Below are 12,566 nucleotides of genomic sequence, written 5' to 3' on the forward strand. Positions count from 1 at the left end.
CCTGGCTCCAATCTGGTGGAATGCTTTGTCTAAAGAGATCAGGGCTCGGCCGGATTTGCTATCCTTCCACCGGGCCTGTAAGACAGAGCTGTTCCACCAGGCATATAGTTGACGCTCTGGGCCTCCCTGCCGGCCACCTAGAGATGTGAAACTAAAGAGAACCCTCACGGGAAGAAACAACAATTACAAACCAATAAACAACTCTATTATAAGTGCCCAAAGGGCCATACGTATTTCTTATATAAATAAACCAATCAGTAGGATGACCAATTGCAAATTATACAATGATTCTTCCTTAAACTAGAAATTACTATTATGATCTCCAATAGTAGTCCAGGAAAATACAAAGGTCCAAACAAAATGTGTCCTGTCTTCTTTAAACAAAGTAGCATTCATGCACAGCTATGTCCACACATGGTAAGGAAGTCCACGGCTGCACACCCAATCTGGGGCCGGCTGAAAAGCTCAGATTTCGTGCAGAATCTTCCTCAGGGGCGTGGCCAAACACTGTGTGGTAGACCCTTAAACACTGTGACAATTACTCACTCCCAGACCTGAGCAGCTGTATCTTCTAAAGCATGCCAGTTTAAGGAAGAATCATTGTATGATTTGCAATTGGTCATCCTACTGATTGGATGACCAATTGCTTTCTTCTCGTGAGAGTTCTCTTTAGTTTCACTGCTATAGTACGGGAAGTGCCATTGTTTTGTTGGCCACCTAGAGATAGCTGTGCCCCTACAAAGGGTATCTACCACCTAGTCTCTGCCATATATTTCTGGAGGTGGTTGGGTGGTGGTTGCTGGTGAAATCTGCTGCCATGTGTTTTTCAAAACCTGCTGCTATATTGCTTGTTGTGTGTGTTCTTTTTAAAATATTTTAGATGTTTCATTGGTTTTAAAGATACTGTATTTTATATTATTCTATTAATTGGAATCCGCCCTTAGTCTGCTGGTGCGTGGAGGGCGGAATACAAATTGAATAAAATAAATAAATAGTTAGAGCTGTCACTCTGCCTCCAGATTGTTGTGGCCCCATAGAAATAGGTACAAACCTATGAGGTTAATGGCTGAACAGATAGGAAATGAAAACAGATGTGCAGCCGTAAACCATGGTTTCTCTGTTGTACATTAGGAAGATCAAATCACAGTCTTCATTCTAAGCTAAGGGGAATGCAGATTGTAGTTCGGTGTGATTTCTAAACTAAGCCAAAGACAGCAGGTAGCTGGCACAAAATGCTCTGTATTCAGAGAAATGAGAAACACCCATTTATTTATTCCATATGGTTCTTTTATTTCCAGTTTAATTAATTCTCTTCCCTTAGTTGACTGATTCCGCTGATAGGGGTCATTTGCTGTAAATATGCAGATGTGATTGCTATGATGCAACAAGAATGCAACAGCCATTTGTGTCTGGATGCACACTTAGTGCACCGTCTAAGTGCTTGCCACTTCTGAATAGTCACCTCTTCATTTGTGTGTTTTTCAGGTTGCAAAGCAATGAAACCGCAAAGCCCAAAGAGGCTCAGAAACAGGACTCTCAACGTCAGGAGTGGTTTACCAAATACTTCTCCTTCTAAGACAAACCATTTCTGTATCCAATGTTGCCATATTTCTGAAGCACCCTTTCCAGAGCACTTTACAGAATACGTAAGCCTAGAACCACGGGTCCCTGACCGAAGGGATTTACAACTGAAGACTGGGGCAGGGGGAGGCATGCCACTCTGCTGCCCTGTTGTGAAGTTGACGTTTTTAATAATAATAACGATAACTGTGTTTATATACCACTCTTCTAAACAGATTAGTGGCCCACTCAAAGCAGTGAAAAAAGTCAGTATTATTATCAGCTGGGGCTGAGAGAAGAGGCTTACCCAAGGCTACTGGCTGAGCTCATGGCAGTAGTGGGATTCGAACCAGCAGAGTGCTGCTTTGCAACCCAACCACTTAACCGCTATGCTACAGCAGCTATGACAGGCTCACCACTAAAACAAATTTATCTTGTTACTCCCCAAGTACTTGATACTTTGAATTTCCAGAAGGGGTGTGCAATTCAGAGAGCCAGTTTGGTATAGTGGTTAAGAGCGTGGGACTCTAATCTGGAGAGGCGGGTTTGATTCCCCACTCCTCCACTTGAAGCCAGCTGGGTGACCTTGGGCTAGTCACAGTTCTCTGGAGCTGTCTCAGCCCCACCCACCTCACAGGGTGTTTTGTTGTGGGGATAATAGTAACATACTTTGTAAACCGCTCTGAGTGGGCATTAAGTTGTCCTGAAGGGCGGTATATAAATCTAATATTATTATTAATTCAGTATTGATATACCAAATATATACCTAGATAAGTGGCTAAATGAGCATTATTTGGGCATACCAAATCAAATCAGAGAATCCAAATAAAATTGGGATACTGGATATAGTAATGCCAGATATATTCAGTTTTATTGTCAAACACAACTCATCCAATTTAAAATTGGCCAGCTCCTTCTCCAAGGTTTGTTTTACTTTGTTTCGGGGGACTGAATGGCCAATGGAGGTGCATTGGGGGGAGAGCTTTTTTCCCCTGGTTGTGAGCTTAAAGACGAGAATCGCTTGTTTTGCTGCTTGTTAGTGTTTATGTGTTTTTAAGAGTTGTTCTTGTGGGGCGTTGCTTAAACAGTTGCTTGTTTATTTATTTGTTGCTTCTCAGGGGGACTTGCTTAAGCAGTTGCTTGCTTGCTTGCTTATTTGCTTGTTACAGAGTCTCTAGCTTCAGTTTGGTTTTGGTGGGATTCTCTGGTTTGATGTTGGTTCCCTTGCTTTAGTTTGGCTCTGTTCAGCTTCGTTGGTTCGGCTCGCATTGGGAATGGGACTTCCATTGGGTCTGGCATTTGGCCAGGGGTTGCCTTTGCTCAAGGTTTCTTTGCCCTGGAAAGCCTTGGAATGTTTTCCCCCCAATGGAAAGTGGCCGGGGGCAGCTTGTTCAGGGGCCCATAGAATTGGACCCCTGAGTCCAATCTTCCTAAAACCGTGTGTGTGTGTGTGTTAGTGGACAGGTTCCCTGCAAATTTGGTGGTGTGCTTGAAAAATGCTCCCCCCACCCGGATAGCTTTCCCCCATAGGGAATAATGGCCTTATGTTTTTGGGATTCTCTAATAAAACCAAATCTGAATAAAGACTTTGACCAGATACCAGGAATATGGAATATTTATCTGAATCCAATATCTGGATGTGAATTATACCATTTTTTCTGCACACCCCTAATTGCCAGTATTTTGGGATCTCAGAAATTCATGTTAATAAATATACTGTATGGTTATGGGCTATGTATACTAGCTATTGCAAAGGAAAAGTTCTCCAGTGGAGAGCTTTATACTTTTCCTGTTCACCCTTCAATTTGGATCCTTTTTAATATTCTTATTTTGTAGTTTTTCATACAACTTCAATTCGCTGTACGTAAACAGTCGCTTTTAAAGTTATATTGTAGAGTTCCTGGAGATCACATTTGACAGAGTGGTTCAGAAATGGATGCTGAAGAAGTGTGCTCTTTGTTCAGATACATTCAAATCAACACTGGAACTTCAAAATTTTATTTATTTGTATTTATACTAAATGCATGATGTGAATATTTATAGCCTCATACGGATTACACACCCTGGTGTCTGTATTTTTTAAAAACTACTTAAGATATTCCAAAGTAGCAGGAATGTCACAAAAGTAAGAGATTCTGTCACATAGAACTCGGAGAACAAAGAAATTCCGCAAGTACGAGGTCGGCTAACACAGAAATCCAGTCCCTTTTGATAACCTGAATGCAGAAGCTATTTTTTAAAAAGGTCTTAGTGATCGTGCACTTCTTCGGGAATCATCACTCTCCACCATGACATGGGACTGACTATGTGATTAAATTCAATCCAATTTTAAAATAAGTAACAGGTACCCATAAATAACTTTGAATAGCTTATATCTATTCAGTTCACAGGAGGCCAAAGGACACACCATGTTTCAGTGTGCAGTTGATGCAATAGTCTGTCAAACCCAGTACCCTCTGCTGCTCAAGTCTTGAGTCTGTGGGCACTTTAGAGAGTTTGAGAATGGGGAACTGATACTACCCCAGAATGGCTGCCATGGGGTGCTGGTAAGTTACAAAGCCAAGCATCTTCCTGCGCTGGACGCAGGTGGTTCCCAGTGCAGGCTCCCAGCAGAAGAGTACCATGATGCCTCCAGAGTTTCTCTGAAGCGCTTCCTGCTCCAGGAAGGTAAAAGAACACCAGGACTGGCTACTTGCTATGGGAGAGAAAAAAGTGGGCGCCAGGAAATCCATTGGCAGGTGCCACATTAGGGATAACAGGTCTATTCTGACTGGAATCTCCTTTCCAGGGTTTGATGCTGACCAGCCCAACTATGGTCATAGATCCAGAGGAGTTAGCCGTGTTAGTCTGTCGTTGCAAAATAGTAAAAAAGTCCAGTAGCACCTTTAAGAGTAACCAACTTTATTGTAGCATAAGCTTTCGAGAACCACAGTTCTCCCTACGATGTTTAGGGTACAGGTAGAAATATGGTAGCCTTATCTCTTGCAACCTATGGAATTTGGAATAGACTTTGGGAAGAGAGGTGTGGCTCTCAGAGACCTCTACTGCGGCAATCCAAAGAGCTGTTTAGAAAGAGATGGGACTTCCCATACATAGGATAGCAGATTTGGACTCTCGAGAGCTGAATTTCCCTCCCCCTCCCACCCACAATTGCTGCATCATACAATGATTTTAAAGCATCCCTTTGTTTCAACGTCCCCTGCTTGCCCTGCAGCGTGGTTGCTGAAAAATACAAAACAGAAGTTCCATGTTTTCACAGTTCTGTTGATCTTGGCTCTTTTTTTCACAGCACATCCATGTGCTGAAGTGAAGGATTCCTTGGTAACACAGTGAATTCCAGAGGCTGCAGCAAAAAGGGATAACCTGTAGAAATCCACCCCACCCCCACACCCCCACCTGGCACAACCTCTTGCAGCATTTACAGAACAGGCTTATGTCCAAGGTAATTCCTGCTGATTCTCCTTAAGTCACAAGCCCCAAATCTACTCTGTTCCCAAAGGTTTCCCTGACTCTCAGGAGCAGCTTTTCAGGAAAGAAGAGAGAGAGATCCATTCTGTGAACTTGTTTCCATTTGTGATTCATTAGATCTAATCTGCTGCAGCTGAAAGAAAGCATTTTCTATACAAAACTACTATCACGTTTCCTAAACAAAATAAAAATGGGTGTCACCAAGAGACTACTTGGTGATGCTATTAAAATAAAGATAGACAGTTTAATTTCTGTTTGTTCATGTGTGACTTTATTCTCCACTTTTGTTCATTCAAAGTATTCAGCAAGTAACTCTTGGCTCACAGACAGTTCCATCAACTTAATACAATTCAAATTAGCTGGCCATTTCTCTTGGGTGCTGTCTGTTCTTCTACTGTATGACTTTGAACAACAAACCTGAGTTTATCTTGAAAAGGTAATTAAGAGCAAGGTACTTTCAGGAACAAAAGGATGTGACTTCAGACGGACAAACAAGGCAATATGGAAGAAGTGCTATAGATGTCAGCCATTGAACATTAAAACAACAAAAGAAAGTGTCTACTCTAATCTCCCCCGTGGGCACAAGGAAAATAGAAACAGGATCATGTCCTATACAGCACTTGATTGAATGTCTGAATCATGAACAGAAGTAGGTGGAAATAAGAGGTAGCAAGTGGAAAGTAAGCAGTCACTGTAAGCAATCTTCAGAACAAAACACTGGCTGAAATTCAAAGGACTAATTCGGACTCATTCAAGGACTCGCTGACTTTGCCAAATACTCTTCCCACAACAGTCAGAAACTCTGGTTCTAGCGGTGATCCCCTGAATGTAAGGAACGACACGTGGTTCTTTCAGTCTTCAATGTGCAGTTCTGTCTTCCAGGGCACCCCATGCGACACCCGAGAGCCGGCCTGCTGTTCTTGCTCTTTCAGATTATTATTCAGCTGGAGGCATTCTGATATCTCGCACAGCAGAGCTTCCTGCCGCACAAGTAGTTTCTTTTCAGGACACAGCACATACAAAAAGAACCCCGATACCCTGTATGACAAACTGCATTATTCACCTTAGTAATATTGCTGACAGTAAAAAAAAAAGTTAGACCATACAAACTGTACAAGGTTTTGAAAGGTTCCACATCATTTGGTCTAGGAGCAGAAGGACCTTTCTTGTTCATGTCTGCTTAAGAGGTGCCGGGATATTTGCTGAAGCTTGCTCTAAGTAAGCTAGAGGTCCCTGAGGCATTTCAGCAGGCTTTTTATGCTGGACGTTGAGGTCTTCCAGAACTTGTTGCCAATGTCGCAACTTCCCCAAGTGCTTCTGCATCAACGCTTCTTTCCTCTGCAGTTCATTCCTCAGTTCTGAAACATCCTACCAAAGAGGCAGGCATATAGGAATCAATACACAATCCGGAATTGCCTGTGTAAAACTTTGGAACATATACCAACAAAGCTCTCTGAACCCCTGGATTTTCCATAACGCGTCCTTTCCATACATATTTAAGTACTGAATAAAAAGCCCCAACAAAATAAACAGCTCCTGTTAATTCAGACCACATCAACATTTTGGAACATGAAAAAGGGGCCTTACGGTAACATTCGCTCCCCTTCCCAGGCAATGCCTATCTTAAGAGGATTCTGACGGACAGCAATCCATCTGTACTTCACTCTGGTTTCAACTCAGGCAAATTTTCAGGAAATCCGATGTTTCATCCAAAGGATGGGAAAATTAGCACTCACAGGTGAGTCTTTGCAACAGGGAGCATACAGATACATTTCCAAGTTCTTTCACAGTGTATTTACCCAAACTTCGCTTTAGTTGCTTACAGAAGCAAAAGATTTAACAAAAGGATACAGTATATTAATACATAGCCTTTTCCCACAAATGCTGTCAGATCAAGTTGTTGTTAAACGAACAAACTGAACAATTGCCTGAGAGATGCTGGCTTGCCTGAAACCCCACTAACAAATCAACAGTAGAGGTGAAGTATGAACCCGGAGCTTCTAGCTCCCAGATCAGTTTTTGAAGCACAACTCTCCATCAACTCTCAAAAGAGATGCTGGTCCTTTCTTTACCAACTGTGCTGAATTATATCTATGGGCAGAACTACCCCGTAGCTTTAGAGCATCACCTGAAGAGGGCATTCAAATATAAATTGCTCTCTGAGAGTTTATCTAGCTGCTCCTCATTTCCTGATCGTTATTATGGTTTCCTGTAATCTTACTGGTGTTCTAACTGACTGACAGGTCAGTCTGTAACTACTTAAAGCAGAAATCTCTCAATTTCGATGGGTTTTACACACAATTACTTCAGTAAGATTAGGGCTATAGTTCTGAATACCCTTATGTAAAAGACCATTCCACTAAAATCCCTGCTTCTTACAACAAAATGGATACAGTTAAGACAGATTGTTACTGATAGGTCTGTTGTCACAACTGGGTAATCCGGGGGGGGGGGGGAGGGGAAGGAGCCATATTTTAAGAGCAAGACTGTGTAAATTAAAAGTAACATCCTACCTCTTTAATTACTTGCTCTGGTTTCTGGACAGATAGCTGTAACCTTTTTTGCAGGAAAAAGCATTCTGTTTGTCGGGCAACATCTAAAAACTTCTGAATACACTGGTCAACACCTAATGCATAGACAGCAAAACAAAATCTTGAAATAATTTTGGAGGAAAACTGCAGGACAAATAAATTTACAAAGGAAATCAGTTACAAAATAACGAGAAGGTCAACATCACTGCATGCCACATGGGGAGGATAGTTTATATTTTAAAAACCATAAATTAAATAAATATGATGGCCAGTTGTTAGACAGTGAGCTCATAAAGAATAATTAGGGATTCTATTTGCACATTGTGTATGCAATCTATTAAAATATAACTTCTTTTAAGAAAAGTTTTACTTGCAACCTTTATGAAGATATAAAAATTGACTGTAGTAACAAAAACAAAATCACCACTTTAAAATGTCACTTTTTGATCTCAACTGAATAGCATGATTTCACTATTTTTTAAATTTTATCGTATTTGTATTCCGCCCTCCCCGCGAGCAGGCTCAGGGTGGATAACAGCATTAAGAACATTTAAAACATTCCATATAAAACATTTAACAACACTACATGTACAGAAGATATATTGATGTATTTAACAGGTGCAAATGATAGAGAATAAAGGGCATAGTCTAACCAGACAAATTCCAAACTCTGTGCTGACAGAAGGAATGAAGTGTGCTTTGGAATACTCGGCCAAAGTTTCAGATGCACCCACTACTATGTATCTCTTAGGGAGATCAGGCCTTGTTCGCTCTTCTCTTGAGAAGAAATGGGAGTTGACACGGTTCCAACTGAGAGTAAGCATACACCAAGATTCCCTAGCACAGTCCAACTGACAGTCATGGAAGAATCCCTGAATCACACACAAACAGCATGGTCTCATCTCTAAGCTCACACCGATAAAGAAGATGGGATGCCATATACGGCAATAGTGACTGGACTATTCAATTTGAGGGATGATGCCCATTTGGGGAAAATATGTATCTTTCTGAGTATACTGTGAAATATGCCTCTCAATTTTAATCAAAGACCAAAGTTCTCCAAATAGCATATTTGTGAATACTGTGAAGCAGCCCAAATCAAGAATGTTCCAATCCTAGCTATTCCTGTAGCCAAATGAAGATGGGATATATATGCTTACCAGTTCTAATTTCTTCCTGGTCTGTTCCATTCACATAGTCTTGACTCACAAGGGAAGCGAAGCAAGCCTGCATAATTAGAAAAATCACATCCTAGCAGTCATTGCAAATAAAATGACATGCAGCCTACTTTCTCAGCATACAACTTGAATTGACAACAGTACTTTACAACTTATCCTCACAATAGGCAACAATGCTTCAGCTAGTTTCTTTGCAACGTGAAGCTGTACTGTAAAATACAATTGATTCACTGATTATGTTAGCCAATTAAAAATATTTTAAGGTGTAAACAGATATGTCCATTTATTTAAGCAGCAGATTTTAAAATATACTTTCTAATCTAAACATTTACAAAAATGGAAGGTGGCAGGCACCATCTCAAAAGAGGCATTCCCCTTTGTACACACTGGAGAGAATGCCTCCTCTCTCTGATGGTGATCACTGCAACATATACATGTAAAGGAATTTTGCTTTGTTCTTCAGAGTTGTTATTCCTACGGAGAGTGAGTTAATTAATTAATCAATTTAAAACTCATATGATTAAGAAACAGACATTATCAAAACAGCTCCAATAAGAAGTAACTGAGCACCCCACACGATCCACTTTTGTACAACATGCGGCATGACCACAAGGAAGAGATTTTTTTTTTGCAGCAATTATCAGTGACATGTAAACTGGGTACCATTCTGTCAAACTATTCTGATTTTTTTATAATATCACCAAAGAATTGAAGCCATTTTGTTAATCTTTGTTCAGGGCAGTAAATCTCAAAAAACATTTACTCTACGATAGTCGCAAGGCAAACAAACTACATTTTGCCTGAAACCTAGCCTGCATGTGCAGCAGAATTCCGGTTGTTGGATTCTGGGGCAGTAGCATGGCTTCTAGCAGCAACTGAAATGCCACATTTAAAAAAAAAATTAATGGTCCCCAATTAAAAATTCACTATAATTAGAACTAACAGATGCTAGTTTTCCATTTACAGGGAATTACGAATGTATAGGAACTCTGACAAATATAGTCTCTTCCCTGTTGTCTGAAGCACTACAGTGCATTGGACCAGCTCAGCACACTGCCACATTACATTTTCTGGTGCAAATGTAGATCAAGCCTGAGATCACACTGATCTGTATTAATATTTGACAGTACAGAAGCAAGAGATTGCATGCAGTATAGATGAACTAACTGAAATGAAAGTGAGTGTATGTATACTTCAGTATAAAATTTACAGGAGACCACCTCATGACAACAAGTGTCCTAGTTCCAATGAGGTCCTTATGCGGACTAAACTAAATTGGTTGTCGCTTCAACAGCCAGTGTCCCCATCCAAGGGCTGTCATTACAGAGGAGTAAAGATAGCCTCTTTCCCTTCTGCATTCATACTGAGATATTGTCAGTGGGGGTTTTCTACTCAGTACCATAAACGGAAGCTGTGTATGTCCTTCTGGTCTACTGAACTAAGAAGTCCACAAGGAGTCATCAAAATAAAATCAACAAATTGGAATTTCATAGAAAGCCTGACTGTATTTGTTTGGGATTCAGTCACAACAGAGGCTCCATTGTGGCAGGTGTCCAGTTAACATATCAAGGCTAAGAAACTAAACATCACTTACTGCACTTGCAAACAACCACTATGCCTACCACATGCATGTGTCTGTATAAATATCAGCTTTGCATATGGGATCCACTGATTTCTCCCCTATATCTATACTTGTGTCACATTTATGTAATCTTCCAATTGAGGTCACTTCATGCATCCCATGAATATGGCTTAAACCAAAATTAAGCGATTGGTCTTTACAGAACCTGAAAGCTCTTGTGCTTGACAGACCACAGCCACCCCTTGGGGAATAGTTATTAATTAGGAGTGTTTTTAAGCCCCCCCCCCTTTCTCCAGTTACGGTGAGCAAAAAGCCGGGTTTCGATGATGTCAAATAACAGAACCATAAAATTAATGCACTTTCCTTGTCCTTATGGTAGCAATGGCAACAAAAACAAAGGTGACCCATTCTATATAAATATAGATCAAGATAAGTAGTCATGTTAGTCTCTCTATAGCAGCAGAAAAAAGCAAGAGTCCAGTAGCACCTATAAGACAAACCAAATTTCTGGTAGTGTATGAGCTTTCGTGAGTCACAACTCATTACTTCTGATATCCCCTCCTGTTATCTGAGGAAGTGAGCTGTGGCTCACGAAAGCCCCCACCCTGCCACAAATCTGGTTAGTCGTATAGGTGCTACTAAACTCCTGCTCTTTTCTATATAAATATGAATTTCAGCGGGGGAGCCCCATCATCCATCTGCACAGGTGCGCCGAGTTTTGCTCCCCTTTGGAAGGGGCAAAAGGCAAAGACGCGCAAGCCAGGGGTGCAAGAAAGCCCACAGCCCCGGGCGAGCCTTCAGCAAGGAAACCGATGAACCAAAAGCAGCAGAGACGAGCCATCCTAGAACGCCCTCATGGGCAACTTCCGGTTCCTAATCGAATGACCAATGAGGGGATCGGCCAAGAGCTCTGCCCCCTTCCCAGCCGCCCTCTAATCCCCCAGGATGACCGTTGCAAACACGGACCGGAAGTGACGACCGCACGCGACCCTCATTGTTTTCTGTCCTATCCTGCCGACCACGGCGGCGTCTCTCTCAAACTTCCCCGGCAGGAGAGGGGCGCGGCCACCCTGCTCCGCAACTGCCGCTTTCGGGTTCCTCGTTTCCTTCCCTCCTCCCCGCCTACCTCAAAGGAGGCCTCCAGCTCGTCCACCAGCGTGCCGTTGGGATTTCGCGGCCCCGCAGAGTTCAGGGGCAAAAGGCCGGCAGGGCCTGGGCCACCGGAGGCGACCGGAGGGGGAGGCGGCGGAGGGGGCGGAGGGACCGGGCCCTGGTTCCCAAACATCCCGCTCAGGCCGGCCGCCATGGCAACCGAGCGGAGGCCAATGTGCGATACTACGCAGGCGCCCGGGCCACTCGACGATGCGACAAAGCCAATGACGCGATAGAAACGTAGAGTGCCAGAAGGAAGAGGCGGGGCCTGAACTGGGACGGCTCAGGATTTCCGGGGGCCTGGTGCGCGCGCCCGCTTTGACGCCATTTTGTGGTGGAATGTTGCTAGGAAACGAGTCCGGGGCTCTGATTGGGCTGCTGCCAGTTTCGCCTGAAGGCTGATCGTTGACGCGGAGGGCCTTTTCCTTCAGCCCTTGTGGGAAACGGGGTTGGGGCGGGGGTCAGCCTTTTAATTGTTTAAAAATAGTCCCCCAAGGGGTTCGGCGTTAGTTTATCACCGAAGCGAAGAAGGGAAAGGGGCGGGCTGGGGCTTTTTTTTTAATTATTATTTTCATTCAAAGTCCGCCTTTTTCATTGGGATCTAAGGCGGATTACAAGAATGGTTTTTATTTTTAAAATAGTAAGAAGTCCAGTAGCACCCTTAAGACTAACCAACATTGTAGCATAAGCTTTGGAGAACCACAGCTCTCTTCGTCAGATGCATCCAATAAAGTTGGTTAGTCTTAAAGTGCTACTGGACTTTTTACTATTTTGCAACCACAGACTAACAAGGCTCACTCCTCTGGATCTTTTATTTTTAAAAAGTTTCCATCAACCTGTAAGCAAATCGGATAACATCTGAAGCAAACAGCACCGAGTCCTAGTGTGACCAACAATGCAGCTGGGCTGGGGTTGTAGAAAGGGGGGGGGGAGTCTGAACGAGGCCGACTAGGGTTTCCAGATGGCTGGTTAGAAAAAAGATTTACCCGTTTAGATTTCTTCGTGGGGGCGCACATGCAGACACTCGGAGAGGCGTGGACCTTTGTTCGTGATATTCAGACTGTGGCTAGTTAAATTAATTCCCTCCAACCCAAA

General features: G+C 42.6%; 2 protein-coding genes across 3 annotated transcripts in view; one reads left to right on the forward strand and one right to left on the reverse strand.

Annotated features, from left to right (window-relative positions):
• FAM184B (family with sequence similarity 184 member B) overlaps positions 1-4,553 on the forward strand; it is a 124,216-nt gene extending 119,663 nt beyond the window's left edge. For both annotated transcript variants that reach the window (XM_054999585.1, XM_054999586.1), the window contains exon 16: positions 1,486-4,553. In XM_054999585.1, the coding sequence (XP_054855560.1) occupies positions 1,486-1,576 (91 nt within the window). In that variant the 3' untranslated portion in view covers positions 1,577-4,553. The remainder of the gene's footprint in view (positions 1-1,485) is intronic.
• On the reverse strand, positions 4,553-11,674 carry MED28 (mediator complex subunit 28). Its single transcript, XM_054999587.1, has 4 exons — positions 11,446-11,674; positions 8,720-8,786; positions 7,542-7,654; positions 4,553-6,396 (listed from the first exon to the last, which is right to left on the reverse strand). Exons 1-4 carry the CDS (start codon positions 11,623-11,625, stop codon positions 6,199-6,201), a joined length of 558 nt encoding a protein of 185 aa, XP_054855562.1. The 5' UTR covers positions 11,626-11,674; the 3' UTR covers positions 4,553-6,198.
• Positions 11,675-12,566: the final 892 nt, after the last annotated feature.

The sequence above is a fragment of the Eublepharis macularius genome, chromosome 15, assembly GCF_028583425.1.
Source record: "Eublepharis macularius isolate TG4126 chromosome 15, MPM_Emac_v1.0, whole genome shotgun sequence".
Lineage (NCBI taxonomy): Eukaryota > Metazoa > Chordata > Lepidosauria > Squamata > Eublepharidae > Eublepharis > Eublepharis macularius.

Excerpts from the sequence above, each read along its gene's own strand:
- MED28 (XM_054999587.1), bottom strand. The coding sequence starts at position 11,625 with ATGGCGGCCGGCCTGAGCGGGATGTTTGGGAACCAGGGCCCGGTCCCT. Across the intron at positions 7,655-8,719 it reads CCAGGAAGAAATTAGAACTG|GTGTTGACCAGTGTATTCAG; the intron begins GTAAGCATATAT and ends TCTATGCATTAG. Across the intron at positions 6,397-7,541 it reads CAGAGCAAGTAATTAAAGAG|GATGTTTCAGAACTGAGGAA; the intron begins GTAGGATGTTAC and ends CCTCTTTGGTAG.